Source organism: Dipodomys ordii, unplaced genomic scaffold (assembly GCF_000151885.1).
Source record: "Dipodomys ordii isolate 6190 unplaced genomic scaffold, Dord_2.0 Scaffold61, whole genome shotgun sequence".
Taxonomy (NCBI): domain Eukaryota; kingdom Metazoa; phylum Chordata; class Mammalia; order Rodentia; family Heteromyidae; genus Dipodomys; species Dipodomys ordii.
The window spans coordinates 6,633,105-6,655,427 of record NW_012267277.1 but is presented as its reverse complement, the minus strand read 5'-3'; the positions used below and the strand labels follow the sequence as shown (position 1 = coordinate 6,655,427).

The window sequence follows — 22,323 nt, the reverse complement described above, 5'->3', positions numbered from 1 at the left end:
CACACACACACACACACACACACACACACACACACACACACTTCTTCAAGGATACTTTCCCAGGGACTTATGTTTGTTTGTCTGTCTGATTTCAGCCTGATGCAACCTGTGTTGTTGATAATCCTTGTGGACAACAACTTTTGTCTTAAAATGTGCCATCCTTCCTGACTTTTTGCCTTTATACGCTTTCCTTTAACTCAACTTTTCTGAGTCCTCCTGCAATGTGTATGAGGACATGTTCATTTCTAGGGCTGTGCCCTGTAATTCTTAGATAAATACCATTATTCTTTGGAGAAGCTCTTTCTGACTTTTTACTTACTTTTCCTTTCAGTTATATAACTCAGGTAAATAGTATATATCTTGTTGAACAATGTCACCTCTTCCTTTGCTCGCTCCTAATTTTTCCCTCCCAACCCCACCACAAATTATATAATTCATTTTCAACATAGTGTCTAGTGAGCATCACTGCTGCATTTATTCACACATTGTCCCTCTCAAAGACAGATAAACAAATAAACAAGACAAAAGTAAAAGAAAACAAAAACAGCAGCAAAGAAAATAAAACCTTTTGGTTTCATTTCCTGAAATTCATTTGGATAAATAATATCAACCTTTCATTATAAAAGCTTCTCACTGCTCTCCCTGCATCTTTAGCCTGCTTTCCACGTGCCAACACGATGGACATCCAAACACTCTGATAGAATTATGAGATGCTTCCTAGGCCTCTTGATGGTGGCGTTGAAGGCACCAGCAAGAATAGACTTAATATTGCCTCTACAATGAAGCCAATTCTTACTTTGACATATGACCTTCTCAAACTGTCCCAGTAACTCTGACGTTAGCCTCAACATCAGTGAAGTCTTCTTCTCCTCGTGTTGTCTTTCCCACCAGCCACCCTATATATCAGTATCCATCCAACTTTGCACTGCTTCTACAGACCTGACTTTCTCTTGAGAAATGTTTTTTCCACCTGAAAAGTTCTTCCTTCCCTTTTCTGCTACACACAGGGCTAACCAGCCCTGCTTGGCCCAGTTGTACAAGAAGATATTGTTCTTCATTCATATTTCCTTTAAGCATGTGGCATGGCTATATAACAATCGATATGAACAACTGCAAATAGCTTTTCTGCTTACCTGTATGTGTCTTTATTACCAGACTGTGAACATGATGGCCAGAACAATTTATTATATGTTTTTTAAAGAACCATAAAAGTTTAGAGGTACTGAACATGAGGAAAGATTGTTTAAAGAGACAGAAAGGCTAATCATTCAGATTTCATCATTATACCTTATATACTTGTATCAAATTATCACACTGTCCCCTGTAAATGGGCACAATTGAAAAAGTAAAAAAGTAAGTTTGAATGCAAGGAAAGAATCAGGTGACATTTGCCTTTAGGTTTAGTGCAATGCCAAGCACGATGTTAGAATCATTTAAATCAGTAAGGTGAGGTATGGGTATGGAGAGAAGGGAGAAAGTTTCTTTCTTCTACCAAAGTAAGTTTCTTTCAGTGAGTCCTAGGCTTCATTGCTAAGGTTCAGTACTGGGCACTTACAAAGTGTCAGTCTTATCTAAGGATGATGGAAATAGCATCTGCCCCCAGGACCTGACAGAGTAGAAGATGAGGTGAGAGGAGCAAAAATCATTATAGGCTAATTAATGCCAACTGCTCTTTTCCTGCTGCCTAGTGCTTCAGCATCAAGGGCCTTTCTGAGTCCCCTACTATTTCTTTGTCCTCATATGAGTCATTGTAGACTTTAAGCTTGATTTCTTCTGTATCTGCATCTGATTAATTTCCTATTGCTTCTTTCCAGCAATGAACTTCTTAGTGGCTAGAAAATCAAATGCAACTTCTTCACTCTGGAATTCAGGGTTCTGCAGATTTACCCTTCATCTGCCTCTTGGACATGATATCCTGTTGATATCCCACCCCAGTTTCTCCTCTTTCCTCTTTCAATCTTGGGCTTTGATCTTTAACCTCTGGGAAGAAAGGAACTGAAGACATTTATATTGGACATGCATCTCTGGCAGCACACATAAGTGAACGGTAAAGTTGGGTGACAGGGATACCATTTAGTAGGGCAAAGCAATAGATGAATGGACCTGGAATAATTAGATGTAGTAGGAATTAGGGTTGAGAGAGAGGGAGAGAGAATGAGAGAGAGAGAGAGAGAGAGAGAGAGAGAGAGAGAGAGAGAGAGAGAGAGAGGCACCAGTGGCTAATGCCTACAAAACTAGCTACTCAGGAAGCTGAGATCTGAGAATTTTGGTTCAAAGCCAGCCTGGGCAGGAAAGTCCACGAGATTCTCATCTCCAATTAATCACAGAAAAAAGCTGGAAACGGCATTGTGGCTCAAGTGGTAGAGCACTAGCCTTGATCACAAGGACCCCAGGGACAGCATCCAGGCCCAGATTTCAAGCCCCAGAACCAAAAAGACAGAGACAGAGACAAAGAGTATAATACTGAAGAATTAGATGGGCAACATGTGGAGACAAAGCAGAAGAGAACACCAAATAGAATTGTGGAACTTTTAGACTGGAAAAGCTAAAGGGGAAAGGATGTTATCAATGTAGATTGAAAATTTAGGAGGAAGAAATTGTTTTGGAGTATGTGCAAGGCATTCAGGTGGGCTAAGAAAAGTGTACAGGGCATCTGAGGAGGTCATCAGAAAGGGGACTGTGATGAAGGGCCATGACCTGCCTCTGGAAAGAAGAGGAGAGTGCAAGGTGACCGTACAGTAAGAAGGAGAGACAATGGCTATGAAGTAAAGAAAGAACAGGCCTTGATGTCAAATCCAGGGGGAAATCTGATAAGTAGCGGAAAGCAGACAGCAATGTTGTGCCACCAAAATGCCTCAAGAAGTCAGAACAGAGCTCTTAAGTGACAGTCTGAAGATGTGTCTGAGACAAAAGTCACATTGCAATGATCTGAAACATTTTCAGGGATGTATTTTGGCCTGTGAAAGTTATATCTTAATGCTCAGGGAAAGACAAAAAGAAAGATGTGTTTTAAAAAAGACAGAAGAAAAATTACAGGGCTGGGGAGGTGGCTCAGTGGTAGAGCGTTTGCCTTGCATGCCTAAGGCCCTGGGTTCGATTCCTCAGCACCACATAAGCAAAAAGAAAAAAGCCAGGAGTGGTGCTGTGGCTCAAGTGGTAGAGCGCTAGCCTTGAGCTGAAGAGCTGAGGACAGCGCCCAGGCCCAGAGTTCAGGCCCCACTACCGGACCCTTCCCCCCCCAAAAATTACAGATGTTTGTCTTTGGTTGGGCTTTACTGAAAAATAAGTTACTATAAGACCAAGATAATTTTCTTGTTTTTGTTGGTTATAGGGCTTTAACTCAAGACCTGAGTGTTATCCCTGAGCTCTTTTGTTCAAGTACTCTACTAGTTTGAGCCATAGGTTATCTTCAGGCTTTCTGGTAGCTAATTGGAGATAGGAGCCTCATGGACTTCCCTGCCTGAGCTGGCTCTGAACTTCAGTCCTCAGATCTGAGCCTCTTGAATAGCTATGATTACAGGTGTGAGCCACCAGCACCTGGCTGTAAATGTGTGTGTGTGTGTGTGTGTGTGTGTGTGTGTGTGTGTGTGTGTGTGCGTGCATGTGCACACATGCGTAAGCACACGTGCATGTGTGCTGGTTCTTAGGCTTGAACTCAGGACCTGGGTCCTGTCCCTGAGCATCTTTTACTCAAGCTAGTACTCTACCAGTTGAGCCACAGCTCCATTTCTGGCCTTTTCGGTAGTTTATTAGAGATAAGAGTATCATGGACTTTCCTGCCCAGGCTGGCTTCAAATAATGTTCCTCAATTCTCAACCTTCTAAGTAACTAGGATTGCAGGTATGAGCCACCAGTGCCCAGCTAAGATCAAAGTCATTTTTATGAAAGGATTTTCAAGGCAACAGAAACTTCATGGATGTTAATATTAGGAGTAATGTGGAATACTGACACATCTTTGGCAATAATATACATGTATACATACATATATATGTGAATATATGCAACATATATGTAAAACAACAAAAGTGTACTTACAGTATGAGAGAATCGTTTGATTCTGCTAATATAATGCTTGCCTGCATTGCTTGCTTCGTCAATGCCAAATTCAAATATTTTGGGTATTTTCAAACCAAAGCTGAAACTGGACTTGCTAGTCACGTGTTTTGTGACATTGTGCTCGAAATCTGAGTATGATTCATATTCCATGAATGTAAATTCATTTTTGCCTTGGGTCTAAGGGAAGAAAAGAAGAATATGGTTTTATTTCCATTGGCCGAAGTTAATTCAGTACATGTCATCAGACACTCACTGTACTCTTGCTGTGTACCAGACCGGGACTAGATAAATATATTCTGGATATAGAAAAATCAGGGCTAATTTGTATCCCCACCTCAGGATTCATCACCCCGCAGGAGAAACCAACCAATCAAATGGTGTGGTTGACATTCTGAGGTTGGAGCATGATTTTGATCTCAACCAGCAGAAGTGCAGGGGTAGGGATGGTGGGGACCTTCTAGGAGCATGGTTTAACCTAAGCCAAGATGCAGAAGAAGGCTAGGAGCTTTGAGGATGTATGAGTGGTTGAGTTAAAAGTTGTGTAAGAACAAGAGAAACAAACAGGCATTGTAGGGGAATGTTCTGGAACCAAAATATAGGAGCTTTTGTATCACTTGCTCTGGTTTGGCTTAAGGCAAAGGAAAGCCAACTCAGGGAAGAGACCTTCGGAAAGACCATTCTGGGAAGCACAGTGGTTGGCTTGGAGGGAATGGATCTGATGCCAGACAAGCCAATGAGGAGGCTGCAGAGAGAGCTGGTGACTGAGGAGGAAGGTGCAAGGCATCATGGGAGGAGATAGAAGGGACTTAATTGTTTCATCCACTTGCCAAGGAGTCATTCGCTTAAAAGCCAGTGTCCAACATTCTTGTGGAGGGGGACTTTCAAGGGGACAGCCTCAGTGGCCCTGAAGTGACCTGTCCGGGGTCATCTGTGCCGTGTGAACTCTACTGTACCCACAGTTTATGTGAGTTCAGCAGTAGTTCAGCAGTTTCTAACTTGAAATGCTTACAACAACGTTGAGTTTGATTGGCAAGGACTTAGCGATAATAATAACAGTTGACGTGGACTGAGGGCTCACCTTTTCATCAGGCGGTATTAACCTTCTTCCTGCAGGTAGAACCTTTCTAACTCCCAATCTGAAGCCGGGAAACCAGAGGCCCAGAACTTAGAATTACATACATGGCAGGTGGATGAGGTGCTGAGAGTGTACAACTCCCAATCCTAAGCTGACTTTGCTCTTCATCGAGGCTGTTGCTATTATTGTTACAGCATTACTGCAACTATAGACCCCTCCCTACCCTGCTGCTGTTCCTGTGTGTCACATGTTGTTCCAAACACTGGGTTTTGAAGAACATGCCAAATTTGCACATGAAAACCCTGAAGCGCAAAGGGAGAATGATGCAGTGATGTGTGCAGGGCACAACACAGCTAACTGGCCATAGAGTCTCTGTCCAGGGTCCGCTTAATGTCCTGCAGTGGCTACCTAGCTTTCCCTTACCTGTGGGGTATAGCTGTCCACATTGTATGGCTTCCTAAACCTCGTGTTCAGGATGTAATGGGGGGAACATCCACCAGCATAATACCTGTGGTCCAGGACTGGACCCTCCAGACTGTTCGTGAATAGGTTTATCCTGTAAGGAAGGCAGAAAAAGAGTTGAAAAAGTTGGCTCTTTTCAAATCTCAGTTGGCAGAGCCCATGGAATAAAACAGAAAAACCTATGGGCTCAGATGCAAGGCCCTTGGTATCTGGTTTACACCAGCTCATCAGCTTCATTTCCTGTCATTCCTAACACACCTGTTAATCATCCCAGTCCCCAGCCTTTGCTACTCAGTCTGCTCTGCTCCTTCCAGGTGTTGCCTGTCCTACCGAGTCAGATCCAACGCCACTGCTGGCTTCAAATGTCCACTCTACTGCCCTGGAGCTGGAAGACCATGGGGGTTCACTTAATTATTTAGGCACTCAGTTTCTTTATCTGGTTATAATTACCTTAAAAGGAAGTCCTAAGACTAGCCTCCCATTTCCAAGTGAAGAGATTCTGATGTGAGCTCTGAAAGATGGACATCTGATTTGTTTAGGGAGGTGAATTCTATTCACAGCCACCAAGTTCCTTTCCAACTATATCATTTACAAAGGTTCTTGTGGCACATAGAGGTATTTCCTCTTGTTCCACTGCTTGTAGGCTGAGAAGCCACACAGTGTGGCAACACATAAGGTGAAGGAGAAGTAGGGTGAGTGCTCATTTGACCTCTTCTGATAATGCTCCTTGGATCTCACTACATGGTTGGACCAGGGCCAAAATTTTCCCAAAGGCTTGAAACAGACAGATTATAACCTACCTCAGAAATCCAATCTTGTGCTGAGCACTTAGGAACCCCTTCTGCAACTCAGTGAGATGCTGGTGTATTGTAAAACAAAGATAGATATAACCTCCAGTGAAAGATCTCAGGAAGTTTCAAGTACAGTGCCGAGAAAGCTCCCAGAAGCCATCTTGTAGGTATAAAGATAAAAGTGCTCATAACAGCTTCCGTGGTTGCCACATACAGAGCTGAGCCTGGGTGACAGGCTGCCCTCCTGTCACACATGTATGACCCTGGCACACACTTTTGGAATGACTTAGAACTGCCCTGAAGAGCAGCCAGAAGCACTCAATTATACTAAAGCTACATTTTTGTTGTTGTTGTTGGTGGTGGTCGTGGGACCTGAACTCTGGGGCTGAACACTGTCCCTCTGCTCTTCAGCTCAAGGCTAGCACTCTACCACTTAAGCCACAGCGCCACTTCTGGCTTTTTCTGCTTATGTGGTGCTGAGAAATTGAACCCAGGGCCTCATTCATGCGAGGCAAACACTCTACCACTGAACCACCTTCCTAGCCCTACATTTATTTTTATTCAGAAAAGAAAGTGAGGAATTGCTCATTTCAGTTTCAGTCTACTTTGTACATTCTCTGGGACCCCATTTAATGTGATGCCTTTCCAGCCATCCACCAGAAAGATAGTAACTCACCCACTCGCCAGAGTGCCGATTGCCCAATATTGGTCCATTTCCCGCTGGCATTTTTTATAAATCCTTTTACAGTTTGCCTCATCAGACTGGTCTCCACAGTCATTGTCCCCATTGCAAAGGAGTCTGCGATTGATGCACCTCCCTGGGATGGAGAAAGGGAGTTGTCAGTCCACCCCCCCCCTCCCAAACACACATAGTAACAAGGCTGCGTATACACCACTGGGGGACAGACATGTTGCTGGGTATTAATGCCTGTTTTGATTAGTCCTCATGTACCAGGAAAGATTGGTAATGGCATTGGCGTTTTATTCTCCTTTAGTCAACGGCTCCCCAAAAGACCAGAGTTGTCTTCCTAAAAGCACTTTTGGGAGAGATTAATTGGAACCAGCCCGTAGGCAGGGAAAGGCAAAATGCCTAATGATAAACCACAACCAATCTCTAGGATGGGAGGGCAGTCTACATTTCTTCCCCAGAGGCTGGGAACAGCAAGAGCTGAGGCACCTGGTATGTGTTTCCCTGCTCCCCTGCCTCAGTGTCCTCTCTCATCCCTCACGGAGAAGTCACCATACCCACCCCACATGGCCACAGTGATTTGAGTGTGTAAATAAAATAGTACTGACTCATGGGAAGTACTGTGAACCCATTATTATCATTGCTATGGTGAATGTTTTTTGAAGGCCAAGCTCACATTGCCAATAAATGTTTGTGGCAGGAGTGTTAACTTTGAAAGGTCTAATTGTAAATCCTTTCCCCCAATGCCCACTGATCTTCAGCACCATGGCCAGTTGTGCAACTTTTGCTCTCTTTCCCCACTCACTTGACTTTCTTTTCTTATTTGCATGTTATTAGGGCATAAAGCCCATAGGGAGGTGTCCCTACTTCCTTAGATGTATCAGGTCATTTTTAACCAATGTTCTTAGGATGTAAAAGGCAGAAAAATAGCAATCTGCTCTCCAAATGTTTCTTACAAGGCATTTAAACGAAAGCCTGCATGAATAACCATTATGGCTCGGGCCAGAATCATGGAACACTGGCCATAATGAGCCCATGGATACACTGTAAAAAAGTCTCTCAGATTTATTGGATAGGATTTCACATTTGCAATAAGCCCTAGAAATTGCTCTACAAATCCCTATCTCTTTTTTGAAAGGTCCCAGTGCACAATCCACAAGGGTATAGTGAATGTGGAGAATTGCAAGTTCCCATCTAGATAATTTAGGTCAAAGTATCCTTATTTTTGCAAGAGTCTTGAAAAGAAAAAGAAGCATATATTCCCTTGCTTCAGCTAAATGAATTAATTGGAACAACATGTGTTTACTTAGTTGTGCAGTGGGTAATTACTCATTTGTGTGCCTTTTCCATTTTCTGTCTGTTCAAATCTTCTTATTTTCTTCTTTTCCTTTTGATGATCAATCATTTCTATTGACTATTATTCTGGACTTGGTAATGCATAAACAAATGACTGGGACACATATGCAAAGATTTGTCAAAGGTAATACTAGTCACATTAGTTCACTGTTTTAGTTTGTCACATTGTATTGAATCCTAGGCTCCGAGAGGCCAAACAGAACCACACCTGGTTTTCAGACCCATTATGTCATTGATGCTTCTAATGAATTTGTAAAGCACTCATATCACTTTGAATTTTCTACCAAGGGCGTTCAAAATTCAAACAGGTTAAATGGTTACTTCTAGGCCACAAAGTCAAGGAGAGGACTTAGGCAGAACTTTTGATTCTACTACTACTAATACTCTTGATGTCAGTGAATGAAAACTGAACTTGTGAATTTCTCACTGCTGCTCTTCCATGCGTCCCAGTTCCTTAGACTGTAGAGATAGGGATGATTTGTGTGACAGTGCCTATAAAAGAAGGTGAGACATTTGAGGATAAAAGTCCTCCTGACCTGTTGCAATACCCTGACCAATAGCACGACATGGCCCATGCCCCCATCACCATGTGCCAGGGTTTCCTTCACAAGCTTTCCCCTTCCATTCCTATACCTGTTCATACCTGTGTGTGCACACACAAAGCCTTCACATCTCACTTGACTTCTGCATGGGCTACTGGTAACACAGTCTTCCACTTCCTTGTCAGAGTAGTTGCAGGGTTCCCCATTGAACTGAGAGGGCCGGAGCAAGTAGGTGTGTCTGTACTATAGGACAGAGGAGCCAGGTGAAGCAGGGCAGGGCCTCAGGAACAGAGGGATGCTGTATGCAAATGGTTCTCAGCCAGAATGCAGGCTCCATCAGAGCACAGAATTATCGGACTGCTGTTCTCCCAGCCCTTATACTTGCTTCCTTCTATTCACCAAAGGGTCTATTTGTCTGACTCGTTCCCCAGGTGAATTGAGAGCTCTCTGAGGGTTGTGACCTTGTCTTTAATCTCTGTGCTGCAGTGATCCATCAAGGTTTGCTGAGTCTGGAAAAGTCATGGGCTTTGGAGTCAGTGGACTCATGCAGCTAGTTCACAGACAAAAACAACAAAACATGACCTCTCAGCATAATTACTCCAGTGGGTTGATTCATGTATTTTCATTTATTCCTCAGGGCACCAGTAAATTCAAAATGAAAAAAAAAATGTGCTTTAAAGCCACAGTTGAGTCTAAAACCTCCAAGTTATGTGATCTTGGACAAGTACCTTAACTTTTATGAATCTCAATTACTCATCTATAAATTGGGAGGAATGAATTACATAAAGATACTGTTTGGAATTTTAATTACATATATTACATATGATATTTGTTATATATATTATTCAGTTACATGTATTATATAATTATAATCAACTTCATTATGCATGGTGGATAGTACAAATTTGATTTTTTAGTGTTTCTATTATTAATGTTTTCAATAATCAATACTACCGTATCTCAATCTTCCTAGTTTTTCTGAAAATATTGAGTTACTCGTGCTCATGTTGAAAGAAGCAGGTGTTATTTTTGCCTGCTTGTGTGTTGCTGGGTTTGAGTCATGATCATACTCTCTAAGCTGCCTTTAAGGCTTTGCAGTTGGTGGCATGGATACGCAGTAAGGATACCATGATGAAATGGTTGCAGAACCACAGAGTGCTCTGTAAGCTCCAAGTGGAATTCTCAGAGCCTAGGAAATGGTGGGAGGATGCTAGCAGAAGTGAGACTGAAACTGGAAAGCTGAGAAAAATCAGCCAGATGTAGTGAGCAAGTTTGAGAGAGGCAGAGAAGGGCAATATGATGGATGGAGTTACTAAAGTCAAAGCTGAGAGACTAAGAGTGTCTTTTTTAAACAATTTTTTAAATTTTATTTTATTGTAAAGATGCTGTACAGAGGGGTTACAGCTCCATGAGTAAGGCAATGAGCACATTCCTTGTCGAGCATTGGTTACCCCCTCCCTTGTTGTTCTCCCACTATCCCTTCCCTCCCCTACTTCCCCCACTCCTCCCCCCCCAAGTTGTAAAGTTCATTTCCAATATACTGTCTTGTGGGTATCAATGTGTCTTATCCTAGGAAAGAAAGGAAGGAAGGAAGGAAAGAAGAAAAGAAGGAAGGAAGGAAGGAAGGAAGAAAGAAAGAAAGAAAGACAGACAGACACTCATCCTGGTTGGAGAAGAGCACACAGACAGTAGAGGAAATGGAGTGTAGAAAGCCCTTCCACAGAATAACTATTAACAAATCATAGTTACTACTTATATGTCACTTATACTCCAGGCTCTAGAAATACAAAAAAAAAAGAAAGAAATCCAGATAAGTATTCAACCACCCACACACCTTTGTACTTCCAGGTCATTTTTAGAAGATATAGACCATTACGACAGGGATAAAGCCTGTAAAGAAGACTGTGAGAAAAAATAATCCCCAGATAAATTAAATATAGAAGGAATATAACTCAACATAATAACGGCCATATGTGACAAGTCCATAGCCAATCATGTTAAATAGGGAAAATCTCAAAGTATTTCTTCTGAAGTCTGTGACAAAATACTGCAGGAAGTCTAGGCTAGAGCAATCAGGCTAGAAAAAGAAAAATAGAGCACCCAAGTTTTGGATGAGGTTGCTATACACACACACACACACACACACACACACACACACGTATACAAATTTGTATATATACAAATTCCACTACAGTATTAGTGGAACCGAATAGCATTTTTATTTTTATATACTCCAAATATACAGATTGGAGAAGAAATTTCAAATGCAATCTATTCTCAATATGTACAAAATAATAAAACACCTAGAGATAAATTTAACTAAGGAAATAAAAAATATCTGTAATAAAAATTTAAGAAAATTTTATGTTCATGGATTTGAAGAATTAATAATTCAAAGCTGTTCATAATAACCAAAAAAATCTACCAATTCAGTGGGTTCTCTACAAAATGCCCGTGATACTGAACTTCAAAAGGAATCACACAGTTCATATGGAACCACCAAGGATTCAGAATAGCCAAAAATTCTTGAGCAAAAACAAAAAAAAAAGCTAGAAACATCATAATACCTTACTTCAAAGCACAATGCAAAGTTATTGTAATCAGAATATCATAGGAGTGGCATAAAAGCAGATATATAGAGCAATGCAACAGAATAAAAGTAATCCAGAAATTACCTCACACATGTTCACTCACTGTTTTTCAACAAGGTTTCAAGACCAGATATTCTAGAAAGGATAATACTAAGTTGTGCAAGGAAAATTGGATATACATTTACAGAGAATGAAAAATAAGTCTTACCACATCAAAAATCAACTCTAAACTGATTTCCTTTGTGCAACTACTTAAAGATAATAAAAGTATATTTTATAAAAAATTTAAAAAACCAACTTAAAATGGATCAAGAACCTAAATACAAGAGCCCAAACTATAAAGCTAATAGAAGAAAACACAAGATTTTCTTATTTTTATCTCCAAGATAAAGATAAAAGATTTTTTTATAATACCTGAATACCACTGGCAACAAAAGCAAATCCAGAAAATGAGATTATACCAAACAAAGAATGTGCACAATAGAAACAAAAGTGCTAGGAGATAAACTAAAGAATAGGAGAAAATATTTGCAAACTATTCATCTAGCAAGAACAGAAGGGACTCAGAAGCAAAAAAAAAAAACGGTCTAAAGAATAGTATTTAAAATGGGCAAACAATCTGTATTGACACTTCTCAAATGATGAGCTACTATGGTAAGACTGGAGAGAAAAGGGGAATGTTTGTACACCAGGGGGAGTGTACAGTAAACTAATATGGCCATTATGGAATGCTTTAAAATCAAACAGAACCACCATATGACCCAGCACTTCCAATACTGGGGATATGTGTGTGTGTGTGTGTGTGTGTGTGTATGTGTGTGTGTGTGTGTATGCACATACATATATATGTATACATACATATATATATATATATATATATCCAAAGACTGTGAATTATATGAAAAAGACACCTGTGCCCCTGTGTTTATTGTAACATTATTATACAGTAATCCAAGTGATGGAACTAACCAAGAGTCTGCCAACAAGGAATGGCTCAAAACCATGGGACCAATTATAATGGGATATTACTGAGCTTTAGAAAAATGAAATCTTGCCCTTTGTTGCATGGAGGGAACTTAATGACATTATGTCAAGTGAAATAAGTCAGGGGCAGAAAGATGTTTTCCCTCATTTGTGGATGCTTACAAAGTTGATCTCATAGAAACACAGTAGGATAGAAGTAACTGGAAGAATGTGGGATAAAAAAGAAGATGAATAAAGCTCTACATGGTAGGTACAGTCTGTAGCACTGTTGAATAAAGTCTTAAGTAATTAATTATATTATCCAGAGAAACTAGGGGAGATTAGTTTGAAGGCTTCCAACGCCTCCACGCAGAAAGGACCATGTTCTAAGTGATGGCAATGCTAATTATCCTGATCTGATCATTACACATAGTATACAGGGATCAAATTATAATACTCTACTCCATACTGAGAGAAACATGATGTGTAAAAGAACAATATGGGTCAGAGGAGGTGGCTCAGTGTTAGAGTGCTTGCCTTACATGCATGATGCCCTGGGTGCTGGGTTCCTCAGCACCACATAAGCAGAAAAAACCAGAAGTGGCACTGTGGCTCAAGTGGTAGAGCACTAGCCTTGAGCTGAAGAGCTGAGGGACAGTGCCCAGCCCCAGAGTTCAGGCCTCACGACTGAGAAAAAAAAAAAGAAAGGAAGAAGCAAAGAAAGAAAGAAAGACAGAAGAAAGGAAGGCAGAGAGAAAGAAAGAAAGAAAGAGAAAGAGAGAAAAAGAGAAAGGAAGGAAGGAAGGAAGGAAGGAAGGACAAACAACAATAAAGCTATACATGTACAAAAGAAGGCAGTGAAAAGACTCAGCTTCCTGAGGCAAACTATTGGAAGGTTATGGGAAGGATGGAGGAAATACATCCCAAGCCTGGGTTATGAGGTTTGTGGAAATTTTCCCTGACGATCCTGCAGAGAAGGACAATGCCTGGCTGAGGGAGTCCACAACCAGCTCTGAGGTACTCTGGCTGTCTGTCTCATACTGAGTCTTCCTGGTTTATTGTGTGGCTGAAGCAATTATCCTGATAATTGGATCAATGTTGATAACTTCAGCAAGAAAACCTACTCTGAGGATGGAATGATCTTGCTTGGCTCTCCCCATTGATCCAATTAACTGTGTAATTGTCCTGGGCCTGCCTTCATAGCCTCTTTAGACTCCTAGTCCTGACAGGTTTGGTTTTCTCAGGAGCTAGGGGAAACAGCAACCATTCTTTATTCTCTGACACTTCTGCTTAAGCTCCAGGCTGGGATCCTGGGCCAGCTCTCATGATAAGGAAAGCTAAAGGACAAAACACTACATAGACTGTGGTTTTATGGGCAGGAAAGGAGACAAAGAACTATTTGAGTGCTAGGGTTGTATTTGCTACTAGGGAACTCTAGCATAGGATAATAGGGGCCTTAGAAAAAGCTTATAAAAATTGGCTTAATCTCTGTGGCAGTAGGGTTGAGGAGCAGTCAAGGAAGTCTTCTCAAAAGAGGTGGCCCTGGTTAGAATGAACCTGTGACTTAGAAATTATGTAATCACTTAATCACAATCAAAAAAAAAAAGAACTTTGGGGAAGGGAGGGAGGGGATGGTAGGGGGAAAACAATGGAGGGGCTAACAATGTTCAAGAGGAAGTGTACTCATTACCTCACTCATGTAACTGTAACCCTCTGTATAGTATCTTTACAATAAAAAATTAAAAAAAAGAAGCAAAAAAAAAAAGAGGTGGCCCTGATCAGAATTAGATTATAGGTCACGATCAGCCAGTGAAAGCGATAGGTTTGGAAAAGCAGATTGAACAAGGACACAGGGAGAGCAACATGGCAGGAAGAGTGCAAGTGCTCCGCAGTTTGGGCTGGGGATAGAGGCCAGGATAATTCGACCGTGAGCCTTGCCTTGACCCTCAGCATCATGGGTAGACTTCAGATGCAGCAGCTTTCTGGTAGCTTCCCTGGTCAAAAGCAGGCTCAAGTCAGGAAGTCCAATTGGGAAGTACTAGAAAGACCCGAAGGGATTGTCACAAATGGTAGTGTCAGAGAAAAAGGAATTGTTGCAGTCTTCCTAGCTCCAGGGGAAACCAAAGGGATTTGGTTGCTATTTGAAAATGATGAGAAAGAAGAGTTATTGACTAAATCCAGCATCTTTGAGGGCCTCCTGTGTACCAGGCACCTTTGACCTCAGCCAATTTTACTGAGGATCAGGCAGATTCTAGAGGCCTAGCACACTCCCAAGCCCAGGTACTTACCCTCTTCTTCTGACAAGGGTCACACGCAGTCCAGGAAGACCAGCTGGATAGCTCACAGTCAACAGGCATTGGGGCAACATCCACACTCCGCACCTGTCTGCTCCTAGCAAGGCTCCCGTTGACTGTATTTGACTCAAGAGAATGCGGTATCTGTCCTCTACAAAGTCATCACAAAGAAGAGAGCGGAGGGTCAGAAGGAAGGGACATATACTTCCAACCATGTCTCCATCCAACCACCCTGCTACTTCAGCATTCTGATATAAGCTAATTCATTGAATAAGTACCTGTAAGTGCCTGACATATGCCTACTGTGGTCAAAGGAGCAACAAACTCAGATCCATTAACAAATGGATTATTTCTGTCTGTTTTTTTTTTCTTACCCTGTGTGAGCTTCACTTTTCTCATATTGACGATCAGGTTCAACATACTTACCTCATAAGGCTATTTCTGTGATTAAAAAATGATAGTCTGTGGGAGAAACACACACACACACACACACACACACACAACCCTCACATGCTGTCACTGGGCCTCTGTTTAGTCCTCTGGATAATGAGAGGTTTGGCTGCTTTGTCTTTAAGGTGCCTTTTCATGTAAGAGTCTGTGAAGCATATGCTGAGACCAATTGGTTTTGGGGATATTTGCTACTGAGGATGCAAAGAGATGTAAGGCACAGGTTCTGCTTTGTGAAATCAGTTGGTGTTAGAGTAAGAAAAATGTGTCTAACATCTGAACTCTATGGGACTTTACCCACTAGGCAATGGGATGGATAGAAAGTGCTGCGTACATGGATGGGGTTGGAGGGAGTGTTAGAGGAGGAGAGTGTTTAGGTTGGTGTTGGTGTCCAGTCTGAATACATGAGTCAGTGATGACACAGAAGGAAAGGACTTGTGTTGGAAAAGATCTTTGGAGTCTGCTGAATTCCACGTGCACATGCATGCACCATCAATACAGAAGAATTCAGTATTCAGTTCCTCCATGAACTGGTCTGTCTTAGAGAAACAGATGTGATCATGAATAGCTATGGAAGAAGATGAGACTGTTCTTGAGAAGAGAAACAGAAAAGCCCACTGGGAGCTTGGGTACCACAGTAGGTCTGGGGGAGCTCATGCCTGGCCAGTCCAGGATGTGGAAAGTCTTTGGAGTTAAGCAGAGTGAGGACATGCCAGATGACAGATGAGTCACATCTGAAGAGCAGCCATACCACCTGAGCCTACAAAGTAAAGCGATAGTTCTTTTTGTTGAGTCTCTGGCACACAATGGGGCAAGAGTAAATGTGTGCACAGTACTATTTAATCTGCTTGAGCCTCCAGTCCCTCCTTTCTATGACAAGATAGGGGTAATTTGATTCTAGTTTTCTTCCACCTGAGTGCATTGCACAGTAAGATCTATTGTAATTTGTGTGTATAAGCCTGTGAAGAAGACAAGAAGAAAAAAGGGATGCTATATGTTTTCCTGTGCTCATCTTGGTCTTTATAACAGTGTTAGAAAGCACCATGGAACATTGTCACCAACACAGAATCCAGAAATAAGGTGACAAGTCCATCAGCCTTCAGCTGGTAAGCTACAGTGCTGGGTTCTCTTTCTACTAGTGCATCACTGGAGCATTTTGACACATGCTCTACTGCAACTTTGAATTGGACCAGTATCCATCCCCTTCTTTTATCCCTGTATCCATTTATTCCTGAATCCTTGTATCGAAGATTGAGTTATTAGGGAGACCATTGCAAAGTTTTCACAGTCAAATAACCCAGGATGTCATTCCAAACAAGGTAATTATTGGTGCATTCTCACTTGGCAAAAATCCTTAAAAAAAACAACAACAAAAAAGAGGCTAATATTAATGACAGTGAAATCCATCTCCATGACTACCCCAGGGATCAGTAAAAAATCAATTCCTAGTGAAGTTGGATTTTTAACGAAAGGTCAAAGACTCCTGGAAACCACAGGTGGATACTTAAAAACGGTTACTTGAGGCAGGATGGTGCCTATCAGTGGGAGACCTAAGAATGGGCTCCTAGCTAATAATTTGCCCAGGTTTGACAAAACAATGCTGTCTGTGATTTGGCTTCCTCTAAGTATGTATTTGACAGCTCTGCAGGGTAGCCTCTTCCTATTTCAACTACCAGCTCCACTGTGGGGTTTATTATTTTTTTTCCAACTATCAACCCGATTGGGGCCACAGCAGAGTCTGAGTAGAGAAGTAATGTACACACTAGCTATTAAGAGTCACAATTATTTTCCTCTCCAAGATTTGCAAGCCTGTTAATGGGCAAGATGATCACTTACAGAAAGAACTTGGTAAGAAGTAGTTATAACCACCAGATCTCTCATTTTTGTACCCAATTTTCATTATGGAGGTGGCAATATAATGAAGTAATCAGCGGGATAAATCGTATGTTTGTAAATTACATTGGATAAGATGCATGTAGCTTATTAGTACTACAAAATGCAAATGTAAAGGGAAAGCTAGCATTAAGTCTCCTCTTCAATCCCTGAGAATTACAGAGGCTGGGTCCAGTCAGGGCCTCTGTGTAAGGCACAGACCTTGCATCCTGATGAATCTATGGAAATAAGCCCTCATGACATTTTGACCAACTGTTTTGACTTCTATCATTTATAACTCTCTGTATATTTTTCACTTTGAAAAATTAACTATGCCTAGAGAGGCACAGAAAGTAAAATCATAAACACCCGTGTACTCACCCTCATATTGATGATTGCTAGCATGTGAGTATATTTGCTTTAAGTTTCTTTAAAATTAAATTCCACTATAAATCAAACATCTGTGTTCTATACCAGCTCCTGCTCCACTGACTTCCCTCCTTTCACAGGGGACTGCTGTTATGAATTTGGTGTGTGTCCCCCCAGTCTTCATAGTTTTCATAGGTATTTATGCATACTGTGTGTCATATTGCCCTTGTGAGCTTTCCTTCTATTGTGCCTTTTGCTTTTGCAACTTACATCTGCAGCCACCGTTGCATTCCTGAGCTATATCCTACAGAGTCATAAAGAGCTCTGGTTCACTTCTTTTATCTGGATATGCTATCCTAGGACATACATTGAGTGTAATTGATTCTCTTTCTTTTATAAAGGACATTTATATTTTCCCAATGTTTTGCAGTTGCATGTAATGCTACAATAATCTCCTTGTCCAAGCCCTTGTACATGCTCTCTCTCTCTCTCTCTGTGAGCTCTGCAAAGAATTGGCCTTTTAGGGGGTACATGAAATGCCATGGCCAGCGTTGTGGCATATTTCACTGATCCAGCATCTCCCACTTTCTTTCAAATAGCCATCTCTGATCAAAATAAAGACGGATCCATCAAGTAGAGCAGGATTAGGTCAGCAGTAAATTTCAAGCCATCAGCTCATATAGATGGGGTACATCAATATATTTTGGCTCTCTGTAGAAATGCCCTGACACAACAACTTTCTTGTCACACTCAATTTGTTAGGCAGCTGCACCCCTTTACACACAGCATCTTCCTCTTTGCTAGAAGGGGGAAGCTTCTGGGTGGCAGGTTTTTAATTTCTCTTCTTTCTGCCATTTGCTGTGGTAGACATGGATTTAAAGGCACATCTCAAGACAACAAATGTGTGGTCCGGAGATAGAGAAACAGCATGAGAATCCCACACTATAGATCCATCATGTAGGTGGAGAGAGGCAGAAAGATGCGAAGAGAATACAGGAGTTTCTGGTAACAACCTTCTCTATAAAATATTGCATTTTAGCTGAGCACTGATGCCTTACTCCTGTAATCCTAGGCTGAAATATGAGGATCACAGTTTGTATCCAGCCCAGGCAGAAATGTTTGTGTAACTCTTATCTCCAATTAAATGGAGATGGCAGAAGTGGAGCTGTGGCTCAAGTGGTAGAGTGCCAACCTTGAGTGAAAATGCTAAGGGACAGCCTCTAGGTGCTAAGTTTAAGCTCTAGTGCATGCATGGGGTGGGGTGGGGGAGGAAGGGGAGATAGAGAGGGAAAGAGAGGAAGAGAGAGAGGGAGAGACAGAGAAAGGATTCTAATCTATATTTTGCTATAAATTTAGTAGCCTTGCAACAGTTACATAATGTCCCTGAGCCTCAATTGCCCTTTCTGTAAAACTGTAAACAACAGCACCTCCCTCAAATAGCAATGAGGGTTAAATGTGCAAGTACCTATTACAGAGTAGGCATCAATCCTCATTAATAGGTCTTGAGACCTTGTGACTTGATTGGAAGAGTAAGTGAAAATAAGTAACTTCCTTAGCTAATAAGGAGGTGCCAGCCTTTTCTCTTCCAGAACTGAGCACTTTCCCTCTTCTTAATGATTGAAATTCAAACACAGATTGTGTTCAGGACTGGATTATAGGGATCGATGGTGGAGATCTTTACATTAAACCTGATTCAGGTAAAGCTTTCACACTTACTGAACAGGTATGGCTCTTTTCTCCTTCCTAAAAATCCACTTGTTCCTCCCCACAGAGAACATAGGAGCTCATACTCTTCATCTTCAGTTATATAGCTGCAAAATTTTCCAGCTAGTACTCTGTCCACCCCTGAACTTTATTCCCTGTCTCAGAGGGAACTTCCTGATACATAAATTTTATTGTGTTGCTGCTTTACCTCACTGTTGCTGAACAGGGAAGGGAACGTTTGACCCTTGGGCCATAAAAATCATTGGTATATGATAGGACAGACACCTACGTTTCTCCTCGGGTGCTTGTATTGATAATTTTGTACGATGCAGGGACAGTGTTATAAATATTCATCCTTGGAAGAACAAAAGCTTCCCAGCACTGGCAGAAGCTAAGGTTCAGGCTCCCTAGCTGCTTCCTCTTGCTCACCTCACTTGGCCATTCTCCCCTTGACTACTGAAATGTACCTGAAGTCTTGGGGACATGCCAGACTCTCTCATACCTCCATGCCTCATAGCTCATGCTATCACTTCTGCCTGGCACTACTTTCACCCTTTTCTTGACTCCATGCCTGGGAGAGCTAAAACTTCTAATGCAATAGTCTGGTTGGTATATTCTCACACAGTGTCATTCTCCCTGAGAACATGAGCATCTTGTGTCTTGTCTATCTATGTATCCTCAGATACCCACAAGAGGCTGTGTACAGAGGCTCAATGCTGCAGAGGGGGTTGTGATGGATTTCTTTTCTTTGTATATACTTTTTATTGTAAAAATACTGTACAGAGGGATTACAGTTACATGAGCAAGGTAAAGGGTACATTTCCTATCGAGCATTATTAGTTCCTCCTTTGTTTTTCCCCTATTATCCCTTCCCTCCCCACCATACCAACTCCTCCCTACCCCCCCCCAAGTTGTAAAGTTTATTTTCAACATGGTATCTTGTACATCTCATTGATACAATGGGTCAACTTATATCCTTATTTCAGCTTTTTGTTATTTCCCTTCCCCTCCACAAATTAGAAAAATGTATACACAAGATGCAGGCCACCAAAATCAAATACAGTGAAAACAGGTTATACCATGCGGGAAGAACATACAAAAGAAACAAAAAAGAACACATGGTACATTATAAATATATTAAAAACAAACAGCAAGAAAGATAAAACCTATTGAGTCTCTATCTTGGGGTTCATTTTGCTTAGCATCATCTTATATGGTCATATGTACATAGCTTTTGAAGTTTTCTATTTGTTCTAGACATATACTAGTTATTGCAAATAAGGGAAACCATAGGACCTATGTTTCTTTGGACCTGGCTTGCTTCACTTAGCATATTTTTTTCCAAGTCTTTCCATTTCTTAACAAATGGGGCAATGTCATTCTTTCTGATGGAGGCATAGGATTCTAATATATATATATATATATATATATATATATATATATATAGGCATATATATGACATATATATATATATGACATTTTCTTGATCTGTGATGGCTTCCTTAAACTCTCTGTTCTGGGCACAATTCCTTGGGTCTTATATGTGTCTTTGCATATACAACATACACACGAGGAAGACAAGAGCATTTCTGGGCTAAGCTCAGGGTCTTGAGAATCTCAGGGGAGATTTCTAATGGGGACGAAGGCATATCTGATTGGTTACCTGGTGCTTCTCATGCTAGACAAGGGGTTGTGCACAGGGAGCGTTTTTGGAGTAAGTAAAAGGAAAGGCATTATGTGTCTTCCCATAGGGGTGCTCACAAGCAGGTGTAGAAGGCCCAAGTGCTTTGACATCATGTGCCAAATCACTGGCATGTTTTCCATTGGAGACACAAGTTAGACCATTTGAGGCCCCACTGAGATAATTTCTTTAGCTTGTTTTGCAGCATATCAATAGAGGCTTTAAAATGATTAAATAAAACAGATAGTTGACTGCCAGGAACAAATATTTAGAATGTGCGTGAGAGAGAGAGAAAGAAGAGAGTGAGGCAGGGAGGGAAGGAGAAAGAGAAAGAGAGAGAAGGAGAGAGAAAGGGAGGCAGGAGAGGAAGGAGAGAGAGAGGTAGAGAAAGGCGAGCACTGACTGTGGGCTCTTGAGTCACTCTCAGACATTAAAATCATTCAGATGAATTGGCACTTTTATTTTTTTTAACATACAGACAACCTTCTTTTACATAGAGTCAGACAAGGCTTTGTGCAGAATACAAAACAAGCATCCCATTCTTCTTGGCATGACAAAAAAAATGCATTTAAACCTGTCAGCTTTTGCTTTTTTTAGGGGCACTTTTGTTAAAATCAGCTACTGGGTTCTGCCACAATGCAAAGGGAGCTGTTGATATTATTTTATCAGATGCATGCAAATTGCTTCAAAAGATGTTTCTCATTCCATAGGCAGTGACAAAGACTCTGTCAGTATTAGGAGGCTTTATATCTTCCCCCTTCACTACCACCACCATGTGTACCCACACATGCCCTGTGATTAATTGATCAGGGAATCATTTGTCACTTACCTGGAGCCAGGCAAACTGAGACACACCAGGAAAGCACTGAGAAGAAACACCTCTGCCAGAGCCCTCCAAACCCACATCCCTCTCTTCATGTTCTCTATGTGATTGAAGTTCAGTTGAGGCTCCCAGATCCAAGGAAAGCCAACACCGCCAGTGTCAGTTTCTATCCACTGAGCAGAGCAAATAGCTCAGCAAAGCAAACAGGATGCACCAATGCCTGGAGCCTTCATAGACTTTGCACAGATTGAAACTTACCTGTGCTGCTACAATGAGAACGATAAAAAAAACTCTGCAGTGACCTGGCTTTTAGTCCTATGTAATGATGCTTGGGTAAGCAACAGAGACCACAGGCTCTAAGGACAGCGGCCCAGTCCACTATTTCCTCTTCCACTTACTAAAGTCAAATGAGAAAATCCCTCTATTCCTGTGTCTCAGCTTCTTTACCCACATAGCAGTGAGAATTAAGTAAGTTACCATAAGAAGAGTGCTGAGCAACAGACCTGAGTTGAACACTCAGACATAAGAGCTATTCTTACTAGGTTGAACACAGGATTTGCAGGTAGATGAGCCAGGATTATGTCATTTTGAGAAGGACTGTAGGTCCCA

General features: G+C 41.4%; 1 protein-coding gene across 1 annotated transcript in view; it reads right to left on the bottom strand.

The window, feature by feature from the left end:
• The window catches only part of C8b (complement component 8, beta polypeptide), a 37,469-nt gene extending 15,660 nt beyond the window's left edge, over positions 1-21,809 (bottom strand). Inside the window, exons 1-6 of the mRNA XM_013022205.1 lie at positions 21,721-21,809; positions 14,813-14,969; positions 9,072-9,213; positions 7,061-7,202; positions 5,555-5,687; positions 4,032-4,233 (exon numbers count right to left, since the gene is read on the bottom strand). Coding sequence (XP_012877659.1) covers positions 4,032-4,233; positions 5,555-5,687; positions 7,061-7,202; positions 9,072-9,213; positions 14,813-14,969; positions 21,721-21,809 — 865 coding nt within the window. The remainder of the gene's footprint in view (positions 1-4,031; positions 4,234-5,554; positions 5,688-7,060; positions 7,203-9,071; positions 9,214-14,812; positions 14,970-21,720) is intronic.
• Positions 21,810-22,323: the final 514 nt, after the last annotated feature.